This window comes from Rhagoletis zephyria, unplaced genomic scaffold (genome assembly GCF_001687245.7).
Source record: "Rhagoletis zephyria isolate East Lansing unplaced genomic scaffold, Rhagoletis_zephyria_1.1 Rzeph_scaffold_00474, whole genome shotgun sequence".
Lineage (NCBI taxonomy): Eukaryota > Metazoa > Arthropoda > Insecta > Diptera > Tephritidae > Rhagoletis > Rhagoletis zephyria.
In genome coordinates this window covers 102,766-125,996 of record NW_016157558.1, presented here as the reverse complement: position 1 = coordinate 125,996, position 23,231 = coordinate 102,766, and the positions used below count along the sequence as shown (strand labels likewise).

At 33.6% G+C, this 23,231-nt stretch overlaps 1 protein-coding gene across 1 annotated transcript in view; it reads left to right on the top strand.

The window, feature by feature from the left end:
- Positions 1–23,231, top strand: part of LOC108359832 (nephrin-like) — a 222,053-nt gene that overhangs the window by 103,185 nt on the left and 95,637 nt on the right. Inside the window, exons 6-7 of the mRNA XM_017611896.1 lie at positions 1,229–1,382; positions 17,975–18,111. Coding sequence (XP_017467385.1) covers positions 1,229–1,382; positions 17,975–18,111 — 291 coding nt within the window. The remainder of the gene's footprint in view (positions 1–1,228; positions 1,383–17,974; positions 18,112–23,231) is intronic.

The window sequence follows — 23,231 nt, the reverse complement described above, 5'->3', positions numbered from 1 at the left end:
CACTTCTAAGCAAGTTAGGATTTTCTGCTTTTCACCACGTGAAAAAGCATCTCATCTTCCATCCGAATCAACCAAAAAGTGAAAATTGATTTTTTGACACCTAAGCCCCCTTTCCGTAGACCAGGTCACATATGTAAGATTTTTTTGTTTTTTCTCATAATTAATAAACATTGATAATGTTATGAGGCAAGGTGCATGATCTGACAGAGATAAAATAATGTTTCAGTATTAACTCGGTGTCGCGCAATACCCTTTGTTACACCAAAGTCAATAAGATCGATTATTTTTTGGGGGTCAGATGGCCAATACGTTGGCTGACCAGTAGACAAAACGTCAAATCCTGTGTTCTGGATTACTTTATAAAGATTTCTACCTTTTTGGTGTAATCCATCTAGATCCCCAGAATGTGTGTTTGGCATTGTAATCTCCTGCTACAATAAACTTACTGCCAAACTTTAGGAAAAAGCATTAAATTGTTTTACTATCGGACTAGTCCGTTTTTGGCGATAAATACCTAGTACGGAACTAGAAATTTGATTCGCTAATCCGCGGTTTCTCTGCAGGGATACTACAGCGCATATACGTCGCACACACACATCGTGTTCGCGTTTGGGACCTTGTGTTTGATGGATACTGATGTACGGAATTTTCACGTTGCTATGCGCTGTATTTGGCGATCAAATAGTCAGATGCTTGCACGCCTCTGCCTTTTTTATAACTTTACACCCAAAAAAGGGTATTTATCTTCCAAGAATAAAAAAATAAGTATGCATCTGTTGTTTTTCGTAAATGTTTCATTAAAAAAAAAAAGAATTATGTAAATCGGTTTAGTACCTAGGCAGTGCGCGCTTCCACTCCGCAGGGCCTGGCTTCAAGCCCTGGTCAAAGCAACATCGCAGAAAAATGTAGAAAAAGGTTTTTTCTTAACGCACGCCACAAAACGGAGAAGCTCGGCCAAACACTAACATATGTGTAAGCGCCAATCTATTATTATTGTTTTATGGATGTTACTTCTTTACTACTGAAATATGATAAGTTTGGAATTCTTTGGGAATTTTGTGGGATACATTTTTAAAATGTTGGTAATTGAGGGATCTTTACCCGATTTTCGTGGGACTTTTAACGGAGAATGTCTGGCATCACTGTTCAGTACTTTGAGAGCCAAAGTGGAACAAATATTTCCAATATTGATTGAGATTGGCATTATTAAACGATATATTCGTTTCAGATCCTCCCGGACCACCTTACGTTGAGGGTTATACACAAGGTGAAATTTTGCGAAGAGGCCAAACGGTAGAACTTATATGTCGGAGCAGAGGAGGAAATCCACCGGCGCAGTTGATTTGGTACAAAAATGGTTCCCAAATACGAATGGCATATAGGTAAGTAGCATTGAAAATACTAAGGAACACTTCACAAACGCACTAATAACACAGGCCTGCGAAAACTAAATTTTGTTACCCAATTCCAAAAATTATGTTACTTTTTGAATTGTATGTTAAATTAACGTAAATCTTTAATTTTTCTCTACCACGTCGAGATTTTTTTATTGGTGACGTATATTTTAGTATTTTTTAGCAATTCGAGACTTTTTTTTATCGGTGGCGTGCATATTTTAGGATTTTTAGCAATTTGCATGAAAAGCCAAAAATTCTTATGTAATTAGAACGGAATTTTCACTTAAAAACCAATAGCACTAGTTAAAAATACCCATAAAGAGACTAAGCAAATCAGAATAAGTTAAGTAATTTCGAAGTTAACGCTAGTAATACTACCGCTAAGAAAATAACTTTTATCAATTTTCTTAGCGTTAACTTCAAAATTAGATACGTTTTTCTTATTTAATTAGTCTACTTATGGGTATTTTTTATCTAATGCTGTTGGTTTTTAAGTAAAAAAAATCCTAAAATAAGCACGCCACCGATAAAAAAAATCTCGACGTGCTAGAAAAAAATCAAATATGTATTTTAATTTAACATACATAGATATAAATATAAATTTCGCAGGACTGTTAACACTTGGGTTTGTGGTGTACATATTTTTATTTTTAGTTTTTAATTCCTTTAATTTAATTTACTTTTGTTTAAATTTGGGTGTCTGTGTAAATCTATACATAGTATAAAGGGAAGTCGGGAGCCTTTGTACGCGGTAATCTCGAAAACTACTGAACGAATTTTGACGACATTTTCTCTAATATCCTCTGTATCGATAGGAGAGTGACCTTTTTTATTTAGAATTTTAATATGGTTGCTACCTGTCTAAAAAACTATAACATCTGCAGCGTTCGTTAGATTACAAAAGATGAGGCCTCTAGAAAAGCAATAATCTATATTAATTATATAAAGACAAGTCCCTTTTTTTGTAACATCTCGCGAACGGCTGGTCCGACTTTCATGAAATTTTGTAAAAAAATAGCCTGCAGCAACCACCATGTTTTAGGCAAAAAAAAAATTTACTGTTTTCTGGTAGGTGGACCAGGGACCGATCTATTCGAAAAAATCTTATTATGGTCCGATTTGCTTAAAATTTGGTATGTAGGTAGCTTTTTGTCTAGATTAGTATATAGGATCCTCTTCTTTCCGTGAAGTGGACCAGGGACCGATCTATTAAAAAAAAATCGTATTTATGGTCCGATTTGCTTAAAATTTGGTATGTAGGTAGCTTTTTGTCTAGATTAGTATATAGGATCCTCTTCTTTCCGTGAAGTGGACCAGGGACCGATCTATTAAAAAAAAATCGTATTTATGGTCCGATTTGCTTAAAATTTGGTATGTAGGTAGCTTTTTGCCTAGATTAGCATATAGGATCCTTTTTTCTGGGAGTGGACCAGGGTCCGATCTATTCGAAAAAATCGTATTTATGATCCGATTTGCTTAAAATTTGGTGCGTAGGTAGCTTTTTGCCTAGATTAGCATATAGGATCCTTTTTTCTGGGAGTGGACCAGGGTCCGATCTATTCGAAAAAATCGTATTTATGATCCGATTTGCTTAAAATTTGGTGCGTAGGTAGCTTTTTGCCTAGATTAGCATATAGGATCCTTTTTTCTGGGAGTGGACCAGGGTCCGATCTATTCGAAAAAATCGTATTTATGATCCGATTTGCTTAAAATTTGGTGCGTAGGTAGCTTTTTGCCTAGATTAGCATATAGGATCCTTTTTTTGCGCGAAGTGGACCAGGGACCGATCTATTCGAAAAATCTTATCCATGGTCCGATTTGATTAAAATTTTGTACGAAGTTAGCTTTTTGCCTAGATAAGCTTATAGGATCCTGTTTTCGAATTTTCATGCAATTTCGAATATAAATAGCTTTGAGCAACCACCATATCAAGGGGCGAATCCGTCACTAGGCAAGTTTTTTTCGTGGCAATCGGAAACAAAAGATATATAATATATATATACACTGAGGGAAATAATGCATAGTGAAAATGAATACTTTAGATTTGAATATCGTTTAAAAATATTCGTATTTAAAAATAATATTTTCATACAAAATTTGTTACGCACGTATTTGACTGTTCACATCTGAGTATGTATATGTAAGTGTACATACGCACCCCTAGCATGCAGACCGCCGCTCTGAGAGCCGTGACAACACACACATACATACATAGTACATACATGGTTATCCGTACAAATCGCGTGCTGTGGTGTTGATGGATATTTAACATTTGGAAGCAAATTTATATGCCTGGGTGTAGCTGAGTGCGCAAAGATGCTTGCCACAAGTTGTTGATATCCGAAGATGGCCGGGTTCGAATTCCACTGCAGGCAACAAGCAAATTAATTTTTTTTTTTAGTTTTTGTCTTGATTATGCACTTCACGGATGCTTTTTCAGTACGAACGCGGTCATTTTAATATGCGCGTAATTGAATTGAATATTTACCAATATACAGTACTTTTGTTGACGTTTATAGTAAGATCAATTACGTTTCTATTTGATTTTAATATTTTTTTTCCTCAGTGTACTAATATATATTTTGAAAGCCGTTTTTTTAGTGTCCGCAAAGCTCAAGAACGGCTGAACCGATTATTTTGAAACTTCAGACACCTGCCGCACGTGTTCAAGGATGGTTTACGGCTAAAAAATTCTATATGTAAAGGAGGCGTTACACCTCCCATACAAACCGAATTTTTCATACTGCATATCTCTGGAAATGTCCATGGTAGAGTATTGGAACTTAGTATGGAGATATATGAAATCAATCGCATACTGATGAAGAAAAATGGGAGCTATTGGTAAAGAGGGCGTGGCACCTCCCATACAAACCGAAATTTTATACTGCATATCTCTGGAAATGTCCATGGTAGAGTATTGGAACTTAGTATGGAGATATATGAAATCAATCGCATACTGATGAAGAAAAATGGGAGCTATTGGTAAAGAGGGCGTGGCACCTCCCATACAAACCGAAATTTTATACTGCATATCTCTGAAAGTATTAATGGTAATGGTAGAGTACTGGAACTTCGTCTGGAGATTTGTATGTATATGAATGAAAAGGGGGCGTGACTGACTTTAAGCTATCTTTGAATGTATTTATCATTCTTCTGTAGGTGTGTTTGTGAGTGAAATCCTTCTAAATAATTGTACGGATTTTAACTAAATTTTTTGTGTGTGTTTCAGTGGCTCTGGATGGTTTAGTTTCACAATTCAATCCGCCAGTAGCGCTGTAGTTTATTTATTACTAAAAACCTTATTTATGACTTCATTTGGCTAATATTTTAAATATGTATTGGTCATGGTAAGAGCAATACTATTACAAAAACGTGCTGCCAAGTGGCGCTGGAGACGAGTTATTACTAAAAATAGCCAAGTGAGAAAAGTTGCCGTGAAGGTCAGATTAAATCAACCTGTTGCACCATTGAGTATATTGAACTCTCCTGTGTTACGATTGGCCCAATGGATGTGATTTTCCAATATTATTATGCGTTCAAGCTTTTAAGGTATTTCGTCTGAAATAAGTATATGTATATTGCATTTCTGTAGAACAATGATTCCCACCCATTTTGAAATTTCCACCAACTATACTGTAAAGCTTCTACGACAGATTCACTATAGAACCGGCTCATTGTTGCCGCCAGGGAGTGAAGAGGAAAAGATTCTTCAAATCTATTTCGTTTTGCGAATAACCGTGCTATGAAATGCTGCACAGTTGGAGAATTTCAAGAACTTCTTCACGGATCACTTCACGGATTCACTTTCTTTAGGTTATTTAAAGCGGCAAATGACCACCAAACCATAATCTTAGCAGATGAATGTGCCAATGAAAATCGTGAACGTGAATTGTTGGTGAAATTTTTGGACCAAAAAGAAAGAAAATTTTGGGCGGGACGAAGTTCGACGGGTCTGCTAGTGTTTTATATATTTGAATAGGGTTGCCACTTATTAATAAAATTACAATATGCGATCATAATAAGCGAAGCGATCAGTTCTACACCGTCGCTGTCAAACGAAAAGATTTGACCTCTAGATGTGCAATAATGGATTATTTTTCTGAGTAGGATCGCCACCTAATAAAAAGTTAAAAGTTCTTCACCGTTCGTTGGATAACAAAATGAGATATCAAATGAAAGGGCCTGGCCTTCGCATGTACAAAAGCTTTAATGTTTTTAGTAGGGTTGTCACCTGTTGAAAAGCTCCTAATTATCTACACATAGTATAAAGAAAAGTAGAGATCCTTTGAATGCGCTAATATTGAAAACTACTGAACGAATTTAGACGAGTTTTTCTCTAACATATTCTGAATAGACAGGAGCGTGTCCTTTGTTATTTAGAATTTCTATAGGGTTGCAACCTGTCTAAAAAATTATAAGATCTGTTGTGTAGCAGTAGATTTGTTGCAGGGCGGAGTGGCAATTCGGCAAGCTCGTGGTTCCTGGCTGAGCTCATCGGTTCGGGGTGGGTTTCTTGCATCCGCTCCACTGTGCAACACTTACGGTTGCCAGACGTACTGATTTTATTAGTACAGTACAGTACTGATTTTTCAACTTTCGTACTGATTTTATTCATTCTTTCAATAAGTACGCTTATGTCCTGATTTTTTTAAATTTGTACTGATTTGTACTGATTTTTAAATTCTGAGCAATCAAATTTGTAATAGATTTCTTCCCACCGAGCTTGGTACACGGTAACTCGTTGATCGGTAATTTTTGCCCATGTATTTTGTTTGTGTAATATTATTTTACACAAACAAAATACTTTACGATTTGCTTACGATTTTTACATAACGTTGCTTTCTTAGAATTTACTGTAAAAAGTAAGTAGAAAATAATTTAATTATAGTTGACTTGTTTTCGGTAATGTTTGATATGCGCAAAAAATTAATATAAAAGAGCAATCGTTTTATGGGCATATTGCGGGTCATTATCTAGCAGAGGGCTGGCACTTTTTGTGGAGTATTGTTAGTTATCTCGAAAATAACTTTCAGTTTAAAAACAACAAATTTGAATAATTGAATGGCTTTGCCTATAACTTACAATTCGTTTTTCTCAATTTAGATACTCTTTTTGGCGAATTCTTAGTCTTTCAAAATTTTTGCGCAGTTGAAAAAATAATTTAAGCCATGAGTAAATACGGATGCAGTCCTTAAATAGAGGTCTCTTTCCACAGTTTGAATAAATTTGTAATTTTTTTTTTCAATACCACGCTCAAACGAAGCACCTGAGAGGAACTAACTTAAATATAAAGTTTGCTTCCTGGCGAAAAGAGAGAAGCCGACTTCTAATAAAAAGCGAACTTCAAACTAAAAGTAATATTAAAATATGTATAATGTTTAGAGTTCTTTGACTATTTAAACACTGAATGTGGAAATGATCTCATTATTGCTATTAAAAAATTTCATGTACATATGTATATAAAATAATTTATTGGCTCCTGTAATCTTATATATATAAATAAGTGCACGTTTTTGGTGTGACTTCATAACATGAGACCGGCTTCACCGAATTCAACCAAATTTATGTGGCATATTCGATCTATCATGCAGATGGTTTATGTGAAGTTTGCCCGAATTCGTAAAAGGGGGTGTGGCACCTCCCATACTAACTAAAATTTGTATGTTGTATATCTTTTGAAATATTTGTGGTAGAGTACTGGAAGTTGGTATAGAGGTATATCAAATAATTCCATACTCAGGGAGAAAAATGGGCGGTATTGGAAAAGAGGGCGTGGCACCTCCCATCTTATATATAAAAAATAAGTACAAGATTTCAACCAAATTTATACGGCATAGTCGGGCTATTATGCAGATGGTTTGTGTTAAGTTTCCCCGAATTCGGAAAAGGGGGCGTGGCACCACCCATACTAACAAAAATTTTCATCTGGTATATCTCTTGAAATATTTGTAGTAGATTATTGGAAATTGGTATAGAGACATATGAAATAATTCCATACTCATGGAGAAAAATGTGCGGTATTGGGAAAGGGGGGCGTGGCACCTCCCATCTTAAATAAAAAAATAAGTGCACGAATTCTACCAAATTTAAACGGTATATTCGGACTATCATGCAGATGGGTTATGTGAAGTGGGCCCGAAGTCGGTCCAGCGGTTCATGATATATGACAGTTTATGTCTGTCACATGAACCACGTATATGGTACAACAGCACATACATGAAAAATCGAAAACATAGTGAAAAATTGTTGCTATAATGTGCTGTGTTTATTTTTTCTTCGGATAAATTAAGTCAAGTATAAACATGGCTGCAAGTTTTTCAATAGGGATTTTGTAGAGCCAATGGAATGAAAGTCACCGCAACACAACATATCTGTCATTTCATCTTATTATCGAAAAGGTGGTGTACATTAATATTCGGTCTTGCTATTTTGGACTTTCGAGAATCAACTCGTGTGTTTAATATAGTTCTTAATTCATATTTCATTTTATTTTTTTTTCGTCAATTTCAATATTTTTGCACAAATTTGTTGCAGCGTTTCGTACGAAAAGTTTGAGTACACTGGAAATTTTCCATGCAGGTATTTCTCCTCATTGATTTATAGTGAACAAAACCATTGTTGAAAATTGTGGCTGTGTTGTGTTCTTTGCCTTCGAATGAAGTTTTTTCAAGTGCTCTTTTACTGTCGATTGTGAATTTCATTTGATTATTTAAAAAAAAGTGCGTTTACCATACGATTTATCGATTTCGTTCCTATGCATTGAGTTTTTCGTTCGCTATTGAATAAAATGCCACGATCCCGTCGTTCAAATATAGGCCGACGTACGCGTCTTGCGAACATGATGTTATCGCAAAGAAGATCGCAAAATGTTGAGGAGCACTCCCAACAAAAGGAAGTACGGCGTGCAGGATTTTTCATTAATTTTTCAATATTTGGTGTAGAGAAGCACACCGGGGTACCGCTAGTAACTATTATAAAGGTATCTCGTACTACATGTTAATGTGTATACTCATATTAAAATGAATAACATTTTTATTTTTTATGAACAACATTTTATTTATAAGCGGGTAAGGCTTCCTCAAGTGGGCCCCGAATTTACCAAGATTAATATTTTTCAATGATATTCAGGCAGCGCCGAGTTTTGTAGTCGAAAAGTACACTGTGTAAATTTTGTTCCAAAATTCCAAATAGTTTTTTTTTATCAACAATTGAAAATTTTTGCAGTGTTTTGGAAATTTTTATTTTTCTTTGAAAGTAAGTTTCCGAATGAAAATTTTTTTTTGGGTGCAGATTCAAAAAACATTAAACTATGTATACAATTTATTTAAATTATTTGCGTTACAAAATTTTGTTTTACTTTTCTTGGTAATAATAGTATAATCTTGGCAAATTCGGGGCCCACTTGAGGAAGCCTTACCCATAGCAAGATATTATTAAAAACAAGTACTCTGGCGTTTCAAAGTATTATCCACTACTTACATTCATAAATCTGCTTGGAATAAAAGTGTACTGAAAAGTACTGATTTTTATAGCATGAAAAAGTCTAATGTACTGATTTCGCGCCAAAAAAATCTGGAAACCCTAGCAACACTAACAAAAAAATATACTCATGCCGATGTATGTATGTTTTGCACTTCCTAGTTTGCAAAAAAAGGCAAAACAGAGGAAAAAAAGAATAGGAAAATGAAGCCAAGAAGACCAAGTAAGAAGAAAAAGAGGCCTGTCCGGTCAGTGGAGTCTACCCACCCTCTTCTACGTAATTGGTACGCGAAGCTGACTCCTCTCATATTTACAGCGTCCGCGAAACCTTACCTACACGGATAACACACAACTCTAAGTTTGGAGAACGACGGGTTTTATAAGGCTATTATCATAGACTGTGCTCTTATTAGGGTTTATAAGGCTCTGAATAAAGAGAATTTATTCAAAAAAGGATTTATAAGGCTCTGAATGCAGACATATTTTTATATTCCTCTTCCTCTATACTCTTTTCTCTTCAATTTTATTATTAGTAAAAATCCTCTACTAATTTAAACTTTTAGATCTCTATAAACTGTCTTCATTCAGAGCGATTAATAGCATTTTTTTTGTTGAGTAATTAGTCAGCAATAAGCATGATTATAAACCTGTATAAATTTTCATATTTAGACCAATTTCGCATTCTCTTTTTGATTTAGGATCTGTCTTCATACAGATCGTCAACGCTCTTCAGTCATATCATTTCGGATTTCGCTAAATAAAAATATACTTTGTTTTTAAGTTATGTACCTCTATAAAATTTTGTGTGTTGACATTTACTTACTGGCGTTTTATTCAATCGTGTTCGCATAAAAAGATGGAGCCCTGAGAAAACTGTGTTGCAAATTGGTTAAAAAAAGAAAACGAAATTGTGTGAAAAAATTAAATTCCACAGTGGCGATAATTTCTCTTTTGCACACTTTGAATTTCTCGAACAGAATTCGGATTTATGATTCTTGTTTTCAAGCCTATATCGTTTTTCGATTGAATGATGAAAATCAACTGAAAATATGTTTTTTATATTACCGCTTTTCAAGCAATATATTATTCAATTTCTGGAACCATTGTTTTTGGGAACTTCCCATTCTTCTGATAGAACTTCAATGCCAAGACGTCCATTTTTCCAAAATTGGATTTTCTTCGACATATTTTTATAAAAATTTTCAAAAGCGTTAACGATCGTTTGATTGAAATGCAGAAAAGGAACTTAAAACGAGCAAAAAGTCTTCACTTCCAACGAAACGACATTTTGTAGATCAAAACTGCACAAACAGGTCTATTCTGCGCTGGTAATAAACATCTTGTAACCGGTAAATAAACTTCCTGTCAATTTTTAAACCCTTTTCGTAGTCTGTGTACTCTTGTAACCGGTAAATTTTGTTACTATCTCATAAACTGGTAACAAAGTATTGCCCCGTGAAATATGAAATACCAGAATTTCCACAATTCTTCATAGCTGAATTGCTGAATATTTTAACTGCGTTACCAACGTACCTAGAGTAGCGGTGACAAGAACTGGTAAAATTTTTTCGTAATACAATTTTCCGGTTACAAAATCTTCGGTAACGTGCAGAATTGACCTGTTAGAGAAACGTAGAGAGAAACAAAAAGGAAATACTCTATTCAATGTTCTTCACGTAATCCTTTTTAAGACTTGAAATTTTAAAATTTGAGTGTTTAGTATGAAGCTTCGCTATTCAAATAAGAAATACTTTATTCAAGGCTCTTTACGCAGACATTTTTGGATTTGGACGTTTAGGATTAGAGTGTTTTCTATAATTATTCTCTGTCTAAAAAACACAAGCTCAAAGCTCTTCACAAAGGTGATGCCAGATTGTGTCTAATTTCCCTATTTGAGAGATATTTTGTAACAAGAATTATTAAAAGAGGAAAAAAGGACATTTAATATAAAAAAAAAGATTTTCACGTTACACAATTATCGATGCATAATTGACCAAAATCCAACTAAGGTTTTTCTATGGTCTTACATAATTAATCGTCCTGAAGATATGATGTAGAGTAAAATTATAAATTTAAAAATTTATGAAATTTTTTAAGTTGTTCTCACGCTATGAATATTCATGTCGTTACCATAATATATAAAAGCCCCATCTAAATGTTAGTGCTCTTAAAGATTAGTTACAATACCTTATAAAAACAAAATTTCTTAGGTTGGGAATTTCTCAAAAATCCTGGGTTTTAATAAAGACAGAAACTAATTAATTGATGTAGTAGATGTTTTTAAATTCTTTTAGGTCTTTAGTGAGTTATCTACCGGCCGAATCGGATCAGAATACTGTTTTTTTTTTAAAGCACCCCGTTTTTTATAAGCATTTGAATAACAGATAGTGACGTAATTCTTATCTAATTAAAGGTCAGACCTATAGCCGTTTAATTATTTGAGCATCGATTCTCTTTACAGCTAGACGTTGATCATTTCTACTGGAAATCCCTATTGAAGGAGCTTACTCATTGACTTTAAATAGCAAAGAAGGGACAGTTTTACCACAGAAGTTTTTAGCCAAGGATCCAATGTATATCCTTTTAAAAAAATATTATCCAGCAAGTAAACAAAACTACCGTTTTTTTAATTTTTGCTAAAAAAAATTCCCCAAAGAGCCCCATTGGAAATTATTCAAACGAATATATGTAATAGGCGGCATACGCGGTACGTCTGGCTCGCGAGTCATTTGTGTACGTGTTGACTCGCCTTCGACTACACACAGTTGAATCAGTAAGAGTCATGCCGGGAGTCATGTTGGTGTAACTAACACATATTTATTTTCACAAACACATCCAAACCGACTTACGAGTCAGACGCAACGCCTATAACATCAAAAGCAAATCACGAAAATTTTGTTAAGAATTAAAGTGCACACTTTCTTCTTTTGTGTCTAGTAGTTTATTTTCAACATTGGCCCAAAAAAATCATAATAAAGAAAGAAGCAAAAGTAAGTATGTAAAGCACAGAAAAAAAATATTAAAAGGACTATGTTCTCTTTAACGTACGTCAAAGTTCAAGTAGAAGTGGGAACTTTTATGGCTGCCCATTGATAGCTCGGTTATATAGCTTAAGAAATAATATTTTAAAGACATTTTTATCAAAGTTGATAAATATGACATTTGACCAGCTTTGTTACACAAGTACTCCTACGATCACAGNTCAAAGTTGATAAATATGACATTTGACCAGTTTTGTTACACAAGTACTCCTACGATCACAGCCAAAATATTGGCTACAATATGTAATTTTTTTTGCCATATATACGTTTTATCGGTCCACTTGCAAAATATTCGCATTCGAAAAAGCTCCGCATTGATTATTGCGAATGCGAAAGTGAATGCGAATGTTAAAATTAATGCGGAAGCTCCTCGTTTGCGAATGCGAATATTCGCAACAACCCTGGTATGTACATACGTACATATGTATACATATAGTAATTTAGCGTTATTAACCCAAAATTCAATTAACGCACATGACTTGGATGCATTTATCCGTCGGAGTGCACGCCGCAAGCATCACCACAAAATGAGGTTGTTGTTTTTGTTTCCTATGCAATGTTCGCAAACCACGCCACAAACGACGTGAACCGCCCTACAAACGACGAACGAGCACCGCGCGCACGTGTTCGTCGTGTGTGGCTACTGTTATTAGCATTTAATTTTAATATTATTTTATTAAGAAAAATGGAAAAGCAACAAGGTCTGAGCGGTAGAAGTTATAGCAGCTATTTCGGAGATCACCACATCTCTTCATCAGACTTCTATTTCTAGACTTCAGAAGGGATCAAACCCTCTTCATCGATGTGCAAAGTCAGAAGCGCTAACCACTGAGCTATGCACACCCCGTAAACTCGTGTTGCTAATTCATTTTCCTTATTCAAACCACTGCTATCAAGTGCAGTTGATTTGCCGCTATTTAAACTTGACAGCGTTTTTGTTCTTGTCAAATCTATACATGCATTTGCTTTGTTGTATACTTTCAGACAGGCTCTTCCTAACCTATTTGTTAATTTTATTGTAGCTCAGTGAAGTTGGCATCCGACCTTGATGCATTTTGATAAAATACCTAGAATATTCAACTCTCTGGAAGATTGTAGTAAGCTTATTTTTGTTTGTAGTTGAAAAATAAGTGCGTATTCCGTTTTTTTTAATTTATATGAAATCTTTTACAGCTTCAGCTTCAATTTTAACGAATTCTGGTCTAGAATCGTTTTTTGTTGATTGTAGTTTTAAAATTTTTTTTAGTTGAAAAATAAGTGTGTAATGAGTTTTTTAAAAATTTATATGAAGTTCTTTACAGCTACCGCTTAAATGTTAATGAATCCTTGCCTAGAATCGTTTGTAGTTGATTGTAGTCGTAAATTTTTTTTGTTTAAAAATAAGTGCGTAATGGGTTTTATTTAGTTTATAAGCGGCCCCATGCGCAGACAGAAATACACAGTAAACTCATCCCTCTTTGTAGCCACAGATAAAAGCAGACTGTTCTAATAGTTCGCGGAAAAAGTAAACAGAATTATTCTTATAAATCCCTTATTTTTATTATACATATATTACAAAGCGTGAATGAGATTTATAGTACATCAGAACTTATACTTATTAGGTACATAAAAACATATTACAAACTGACTGGTGTCATGAGTTGAGGGAAACATGGTGTTACTCACAATATATCTTTGTATACAATATTTGAGGTTAAAATATATTCAGAATTAACTTTTTGATTAAATATTTCTTTAACAGAAACAATAATATATGAGCTAAGGGAGCGGTGCGAGAGAGACAATTGTCAGTTTATCGAACCTTTAATTATTGAATTATGTGTGCGCCCACCACTGTCGTATACGGCGTATGCGATGCTACAGTCACAATAGTGCTTCAGTACAAAATACCTTTAGTGGGACTTAACATTGGTAAATTAAAACCAAAAATAAAATTACAAATTTCTTGACTTCAGAGGTGTTATGACCATTAATATTACCTAATAACCACCCAGGGAACCTCAGACTTTTCAAATGACACCTCATTAGTGGAATTGCTTACATAGAAAAGTAGAAAAAGGGAGGCTAACAAAAAAACACTTTAGAGAAATAATATATAAGATTATGACCATTAATATTACCTAATAACCACTCAGGGGACCTCTGACTTTTCAAATGACACCTCACTAGTGGAATTGCTTACATAGAAAAGTAGAAAAAGGGAGACTAACACACAAAAAAACACCTTAGAGAAATATAACATAAGATATGAAGTTTTTTACAGCTGCAGTTTCAATTTTAATGAATTCTGGTCTAGAATCGTGTGTAGTTGATTGTAGCTTTAAATTTTTGTTGTTGTTTGTTTTTGTGTTTTTTTTTTTAATTTATATGAAGTTTTTCACAGCTAAAGCTTAAATTTTATTGAATTCTGGTCTAGAATTGTTTGCAGTTGATTGTAGTTTAAACTTTTTTTTTAGTTGAATAATAAGTTCTTATTGCGTTTTTTTTAATTTATATGAAGTTTTTCACAGCTAAAGCTTAAATTTTATTGAATTCTGGTCTAGAATTGTTTGCAGTTGATTGTAGTTTAAACTTTTTTTTTAGTTGAATAATAAGTTCTTATTGCGTTTTTTTTAATTTATATGAAGTTTTTTACAGCTACAGCTTAAATTTTAATAAATTCTGGTCTAGAATCGTTTGTAGTTGATTACAGTTTTATTTTTGTTTTAGTTGATAAATATGTGCGTAATGCGTTTTTTTTAAATTTATATAAAGTTTTTTACAGCTACAGCTTAAATTTTAAAGAATTGTGGTCTACAATCGTTTGTAGTTGATTGTAGTCTTAATTTTTTTTGTTGAAAAATAAGGCACTTCGCACATTAAGCTCCTAATCATAGTAGTGTAATCGTTTCGGCATACTAAAGTATAAAACTTTTATGCCGAGCCCATGTATTTCAATGAAGCTCTGTAGATTACGATTCAAAATCATGTTTGCGCCTAATCATAAAAGCTTCATGAATCGAAGCGCCCAACATTGTAAAGGCCGGTCCACATAGAACTTTCGTGTTAGCTTTGGCGTTGGCGTTGGTTTGACAGAACGCACGTTAAAAGTATGCTTGCTACAATGAGCGCTTGGCAGCGAATGCTTGGGCCACTACATTAATATACTAACGACAGATAAATTAATATTTCATATCAATAATTGCATTAAAAACGATATTTCTTGCCCGCACTTGATTAAAAAGGAAAATATTTCACATAATTTTATTTATTTGCAACAGCTGACGAGCGACGCACGCGAAAAGATGAGAGTTGGCCATCTTTTTGCTTTGTGTTGGCGTGAGCGTTGTCGAATTTTGGCTATGTGGACGGCTGCATTTGAATTCATGTATTCATAGTCAGCTGTTGAAGCGACGCCAACGCCAACGCAACGCCAAAGTTCTATGTGGACGGGCCTTAAGGCGCTTGCAGTTTTGAAATCGTCAATTGTTTACTTTTTTGTGCTGGAAATAAAATTTATTTGTCAGTTCAATAGAAAATAATTGGAAATGAATGATTTCGTGCTAAAATTCGTGCAAATTGCATTAAACCACAAGCGTTTACGCAATATTTCGGAGCAGAAATATTTGCGGAAGTGCGTGAGGCGAAAGAACGGCCAAAAAATGTGTTATGTGTAGAAATTGTTTATTAGCTGGTGACATATGCAGGGCGTGCAAGTGTGCAGAAGTCGAGTCGTCATGAATTCGTTTCGGTATGATGTGCCTAAGTGCATAATGCGTTCTTCAAAAAATCTATATGAAGTTTTTTACGGCTACAGCTTCAACTTTAATGAATTCTGGTTTGGAATCGTTTGTAGTTGATTGTAGTAAAATTATTTTTTTTTAGTTGAAAAATAAGTCCGTAATGCGTTTTTTTAAATTTATATGTAGTTTTTTTCAGCTAAAATTTTAAACTGCAATCAACTACAAACGATTCTAAACCAGAATTCATTAAAATTGAAGCTAATAATAATAATAATAGATTGGCGCTTACACATATGTTAGTGTTACAGCGGCCGTCCCTCGGCAGGCAATGGCAAACCTCCGAGTGTATTTCTGCCATGAAGAACAACTTCTCATAAAAATACAATCGCCGTTCGGAGTCGGCTTAAAACTGTAGGTCCCTCCGCTTTGTGTGACAACATCCAAGGCGCACGCCACAAATCGAAGGAGAAGCTCGGCCAAACACTAACATATGTGTAAGCGCCAATCTAGTGTTATTATTATTATAAATTTGGATACCTTTTCCCATAAGCATTCGTAAGTTGAAGGAATTTTTATTTTTATTTTATTTATGTACGAGCTATTATAAATAACGTTTTTAACAGTTGGCTGCTCATCCTCCAAGCAAGACATTTTCCTTTATTCTTGTCACTTTGAAAAATAAATTTTTTAGCTACATAAACGTGCATTTTATAACACCAAGTAGTTTGCAAATTTTAAAAAGCAACCTGAGCAACCCTTCTCTTAGCATTCAAAGGAAATTGACAACCATGCCGATGACTAATTTTAAACAATAACTTGACTGTACTAAAAATAACTTATAACTTCTAAATTTCAAGTTATATGTCGCTAAGCGAGAATTCAAACAAGCCGGAAATAGAAATTTCTAAATTTCATTGATAGCTCCCAATCCACCAGTTTGATTGAAAAACATTGTAACATTGTAACAATTTACTGAACTAAATGTAGCAGGTCAAAATTATTTTAAATTAGTATTATTTTGATAGACCAGGAAACATTTTTCGCATGTATTATTTATAGGAATCTCATCGCAGTAATAAACATTGAACATGCGGAAGCTTTGGCCCGTAGTTTTAGTCAGTATTTTCCCATTCTAAGAAACAGATCTGGGAATCAATTTTGAGTAATTCAGCGGTCTTAAATTTCAAAATATTGAAGTTTCAAGCATTTCTGAAATTTACCGTTATATGAAAAGCGGCCGAAATTTTAGTCCGATTTCAATAATTTTCAACTTTTTGCTTTTATTTGGCAAGCCCAATAACCATACCGAGTTTGGTACAAATTGGTAGAACGGTTAGCGAGATACATATATGTGATCATAAGTGGGCGGTGCCACGCCCATTTTCCAAAATTTTATCATAAACATATTTCTTGGTAAAGAATGGTTTCAAGTATCAATTTTGAATAAATTAGCTTTAATATTTACTGATTCATCATATATCTCCAAATTACCGTTATATGGGATGTGGGCGTGGTTATTGTCCGATTTAAAAAATTTTCGGCCATTTAATATGCTGTAGCAAGGCTAACAACTGTGCCAAGTGTGGAAGAAATTGGTGCAGCGGTTACCAAGATATACACATGAAACCATAAGTGGGCGTGGCTACGTCCATTTTCCAAAAATTTATAATATTCCTATTTTTCGTCTAAAAGTAATTGTAAATATAAATTTTGAAAGAACAATCTTTAGTAGTTACTAAAATATCGTAGTTTTCGTATTTCTGAAAATTACCGTTATATGGGAGGTAGGCGTGGTTATTGTCCGATTTTGCCCATTTTCAATACCATCCGTCCTACGCCCGAAAGAAGTTCACGTACAAAGATTCGTTAAGACATCTCAATTTAATTTTTACTCGAGTTATCGTGTGCGGACGGACAGACAGTCACCGCTCTTTTCATTCTGATCGCTTATGTATACATTTGTCTATATCTATCTCGATTCGTTTTACCTGTTAGAAACAACCGTTATGTGATTATAGTTATAATACCCTTGTGCACAAGTGCGCTCGGGTATAAAAACCATTTGTTATTTTGAAAAAGGATTGACCATATACATTTATTTGGAATTTATTTATAAGAATAAAAACAGATCGAGTTGCGAGACAAAATATGTAAATATGAATGTATACGGTAAACGCTCGATGAGGCGCGTCTCTTTTTGTGCTGTGTGCTATTATCTTCTTTTGTTTCAAGTCAAAAACATGATATTTATGTGAGCTTCATGTATATAAAACTGTAGTTCTAATGACTTATTAATTTAGACCTTTTCGTTATATTGTGTGTTTTGTCTTTTCAGAACCGCCGGGCGTCTTTCAGAAAATATTTATACTTTTACTGCAGAAGCAACAGATAACAATGCACGTTTCCGTTGTGAAGCTAGCAATGTGATGTCACAAACTCCCCTTAAAACAGAAATTGATATAACAGTACTATGTAAGTGAAAGCGTAGAATAAGTATGTATGTTTAACCATATATCTATATATCTACAGCCGTGGTATGAAGTGTGTTTCCGTACATTCCAGATTAAGAGCCAAGTCTTAGTTTAAAATATTAAACGGCATTAATGTTAGTTATGTGATTTAATCAAAGAATATTTATTTTTGTTTAGTTTTCAGACCGATATTTTAGGTCCAATTGTACTTTTTTCTGTCCTTTTTAACCTTGAAAGTACTATACTGTTAAAAAGTTTTTTTTAATATCTCATATTAAGAGTTTCCTATCTTAGTGAGTGCGCAAGTACTGAGTAAGTATCGTGACAAGTACTGAGTAAGTATCGCGAATACCAGAAAGTATCGACGTATTAAAGCTCAGTTGGGCGTATTCAGTAAGGTGGTGTTAGGTTGTGCCTTAATTTTATAGTGTAATTTTTTACAGGGACCGAGAACAAAAAGGTATAATCGAAACTAAATATCTTTATCGTAGTTTTGTTCCCAAGAACGCTTAAAAATCCAAACCAAAATAAGAATAACTTTCGGGAACGTTTTCACAAGAACGAAAGCGAAAAAAAACTGTCGAGAACATTATCAACGTGAACTATATAACAACAAAAACTTGTGAAACGTTCCCAAAGAGAACAAGATGCGAACAATACTTAGCGGGAGCATCGAAGAGAACAAAATGAAAACAAGAGTCTCCGGAACGTTCTGAAAAAGTTGAAATCGGGAACAAAACTCAAGGGAACTTTCTCTCGAGGAACCATTTGGAAACTATAGTCTAAGATACTTTCTAACAGAGAACAAAACGGAAAAATCAGAAAGAGAATGTGCATGTAACACAAACATCCGCAATCATACGGTTGCCAGACGTACTGATTTTATCAGTACTGTACTGATGTTTCAACTCTTGTACTGATTTTATTCATTTCTTCAATCAGTACGCTAATGTCCTGATTTTTCAAAATGTGTATTGATTTGTACTGAATTTTCAATTCAAACAAAATATTTTAGGATTTTGTTAAGGTTTTTACATAACGTTGGAACTTCCTTAAATTGTACTGTAAAAAGTAAGAAAAAAATTATTTAATTATAGTTGACATGTTATATATATCTAGGCATGTCAAACCCAAGAAATTAATACAACAAAAATAGCAATAGTTTTATGGGCATATCGCTGGGTCGTTACGTACCAGTTGCGATAATATGACAGAGCTTAAATTATATAAAATGAAGGCTGACTTTTTTTGTCGAGTGTTGTTAGTTATCTCGAAAATAACTTTCAGTTTAATAACAGTAAATTTGAATATTCGAATGGCTTTGGCCTATAACTTAAGCTGCCTTTAGATGAGACGATTTTTTGGGAGGCGCTAATCGCCTGCAAATGTTGACTTCCTGTCTACTTTGAGGCAAGCGATTTTTGAATCACCATTTACACGGGCGATTTTTCTTGAGCAATGTTGAATCGCCTAAAAATTCGCCTCATGTAAATTCAGCTTTAAAATTCTTTCTTCTCAATTTTCTGACATTGTAAAAGTGTTTTGCATACAAGACATAGAGTTAGATACTGTTTTTAGCACATTCTTAGACTTTCCATGAGGAAATACGGAGAAAATCCTTAAAAAGTGGTACTTTTAAACAGTTTTAGCTTTTTTTTCAATACCACACTCAAACGAAGCAAGTGAGAGGATCTTATGTATAAGGTTTGCTTCCTTGCGCAAAGGGAGAAACCGGTTTCTAATTAAAATTTTTGAAACTGAACTTCAAACTAAAAGTAACTTTAAAATTAAATATATAGAATTCTTTGACTATTTAAACACTGAAAATGGAAATGATCTCATTATTGCTATTCAAAAATGTCGTAAATATAAAATAATCTATTGGGTCCTGTGTACAATAGGGTGGTCCAAAAACAGTGAATTCGGAATTGCAATGCTCTCACCCCCTATATCTATATCGAAAAAAAGTATACCCCTATTTTTTATTTTGTAATTAAAAAATATTTAGAGGTCGCTAAAAGCGCTCAAAGTTTTCCATGTATTTTAATATAACAAAAAACAACTTTTCGTAGAAATGATATATAATTCTTGAAAATAAATTTTTTTCGATCGAAAAACTCTAGTTGTCTTCACGAGACTTTCAATAATCGTTTATTTAACCGTTATTTAATACTAACTATTTTTTATTGGTCCTCCCAATGCATTTTTTGGGGTTTTTGTGGGTGTTTGGCGGACCTGTAAATTATAGTTGCGATGAAAAAATGGCTAAATAAACAATTGGGTATTATTATTGGGTATCTCCTGCAGATAAACAGAGTTTTCCGATATAAAAATTTGATTTTTGAGGATTGTATACAATTTCTACGAAAAGTTGTTTTCTCCCATATAAAATACATGGGCTTTACTTTTCCCACATGCATTTTTGGACCACCTTAGTGTACAATGATGTGTACACTCATGTTAAAATGCATAACATTTTTATTTTTTATGAACTGTATTATATATACCAAAATATTGTGTACTGAAAAGTACTGATTTTTTTAGCACGAAAAAGTCTAACGTACTGATTTCCCGCATAAAAAATCGGGCAACCCTACTTGCAAGTGTGCTCGGTTCGTAGGCGAAGGAGGTGAGAAGAGAGGGGAAGAGTAAATTCGGCTCACCCCCTTCGCCTACAACCGAGCATACTTGAAATCAAGACAAATTTTTTTTTCAGAAGTGTTTATAGCCCATTAAATTTCAGCGTAATAATGTGCAAGTTTCAAGTGGATAAAAATTACCCTTGATTTTTTTAGAATTTTTTTGCCGAACGTGTTGCGGGAGCACTTAAAAAAGGAAAATTATAAGTGAAATGGTAAATATGGTACGAAAAATTTAGGTACTTAGGCGGGTTGGGTAAATAAGCGGGGATGTACTTAGGAGAAGGATTTTATTCAGATTACATCAAAATATTCACGGTGCCCAAAAATGTTGGTTACTTAAGCGGGTTTCACTGTACTCGAGAAAAACGGTTCTAAAGTTTTTAATTTAGTACATACAATCACATACACCCATAGTAAAAATGAATACATATATTTTTCTCTACTGAGAAACTGGTAATTGATACAGCTATGAAATTTTTAGACAACATAGAAGAAATAGCTGTAATTTCTATAAGCTAAATATTTTCAAATGAATACTAGTATCGATACTTTTCTAAAAAGTTCTATCACTAGCCATGGTCCTTTTACGGGAGGGTGCCTCTGCCCCGCGAGAGAAAATGTATTCAATTATGTATTCAACGATTTTCTTCATTAGTAATTAGATTTTTTTTTGTAACAGAACAGGTTTTAGCACAAATGCAAAAATTTTGCACAGAACCTGTTATTTTTAAAATTATTTTTTTTTTCTGGTAAAGTTAGATTTTTTAATTTTTTCATAAAAAAATAAAAAAAATGGAATGATTAAGGAATTTGTCAGAAACTGTAAGTGCTATCGGAAAGTGATGTGATACGGTTATGGAGAATTTTATTAGCTTTCATTTGCCGCATAATTAAGATTGTTAAATGGGTTCGTAAGATATACGTGATTAAAAGGAACCAATTTTTGCTTTAAGCGGAATAACGGTAAATTGAAAATATCTTGAAAACGTATCCATTGAAAAAAAATAACTCCATTTTTGGAATCACCGAGCAATTCTATATAGGAATTTGATAGGATAGGAGGTTGCATGGGAAACTGAACCTCAGAGCACAAATTTTTTTCTTTATAAAACTAACAAATGTGTGGATAAGACATGTGTACAAATCTTTAATCAACCAAAAAATAACAAATTAAAGCTTTAAATGCATTTTTATTGTCTTTTTTACGTTTCAAAACCAAGTTATAAGGAAATTTTTTGAGTAGGTTTAAAGTAGGTTGCGTTGAAAGTACTTTCAGTTAATTGGCGATTCATAATTCAAGTGTTTGGTAAGAACTCATCTGTGTTTAATAAAATTGTATTATATATTAAATTGTGTGAGTGCTTTATCTATATTATGAGTTATTATTAAGCAGTATTGTTCTTGTCCTACCCGTGACAAAAAAGGTAAAAGTTATTATATTTAATTACAGAAGTTGAAGTTGTGTTACGGGTTTGTTACATAATGTTAGAACTTCATTGTCAATGTTTATCACAATTGCATTTTCGTTTCAACATAGTTAGATAAGAATAATTCAACAGTCAAGCATGTCCCACCCGTGACAGCTACGGATGGTACAGTTGCCAGAGGTAGGTTTACAGGGCTGATAAACTTTAATTGTTTGTTGAGGTGGATGCAGGGGAGAAGGGCTGAAGCGCGGACTCGCCCAATACCCTTGTGGTCAGCTCATTAAGTTAAGTCACATTTTGACCAGTTTTGGTTTTTTCTTTTGTTTATTTAATGTTTATAGTTTTTGTTTATAAAAGTCTAGCACATTACGTAACCAGAACCACATAAATCCACATTTAAAACTTCGTACAAAAATTATAAATTTCAACAAATTTTAACAGTTCCATCAAAAAATTTGAATTTTTTGTTTATAATTTATAGAAAAGTTTTAGGTATACAGTTTTACAGCATGTTAAATTTAAGTAGGAAAAAGTGAAAATCTCAAGACGCTTGGAGAACGCGTTGATTTTTAATAATTTGTTTGGTTGACGGTTCTAGGCCTTTTCTTCTATATAAGGCATTATACTAAGATGAAACGTGAGTGTACTGAACCCCTACTTGGCTATTTTTTAATAACTAATCTTTAACATGGACCACATTTAAAGCTCCTTTTCATATAAAAATTCTTACGTGTCCCACCCGTGGCAAATGTTGTCCCTCCCGTGACAGAGGATTTTCGGATTTTTTTTTATAATGAAGCCATCATTTTTGTTGTAGTTTTTTCTTTGTTTGCGTTCGTGGTTCCTTGTTTTATTTAATTTTTTATTTTATTTTATTTATTTATTTGGTCTACAGAAAAATGTTTTCTTACAGACAAATGAGAATAGAACATTTAGATATTTAAGTATTTGTGATATATTACAGAATAGACTAATTATACATTTTAATTTATAATGATATTATTAATAATAATAATAATAATAATAATAATAATAATAATAATAATAATAAT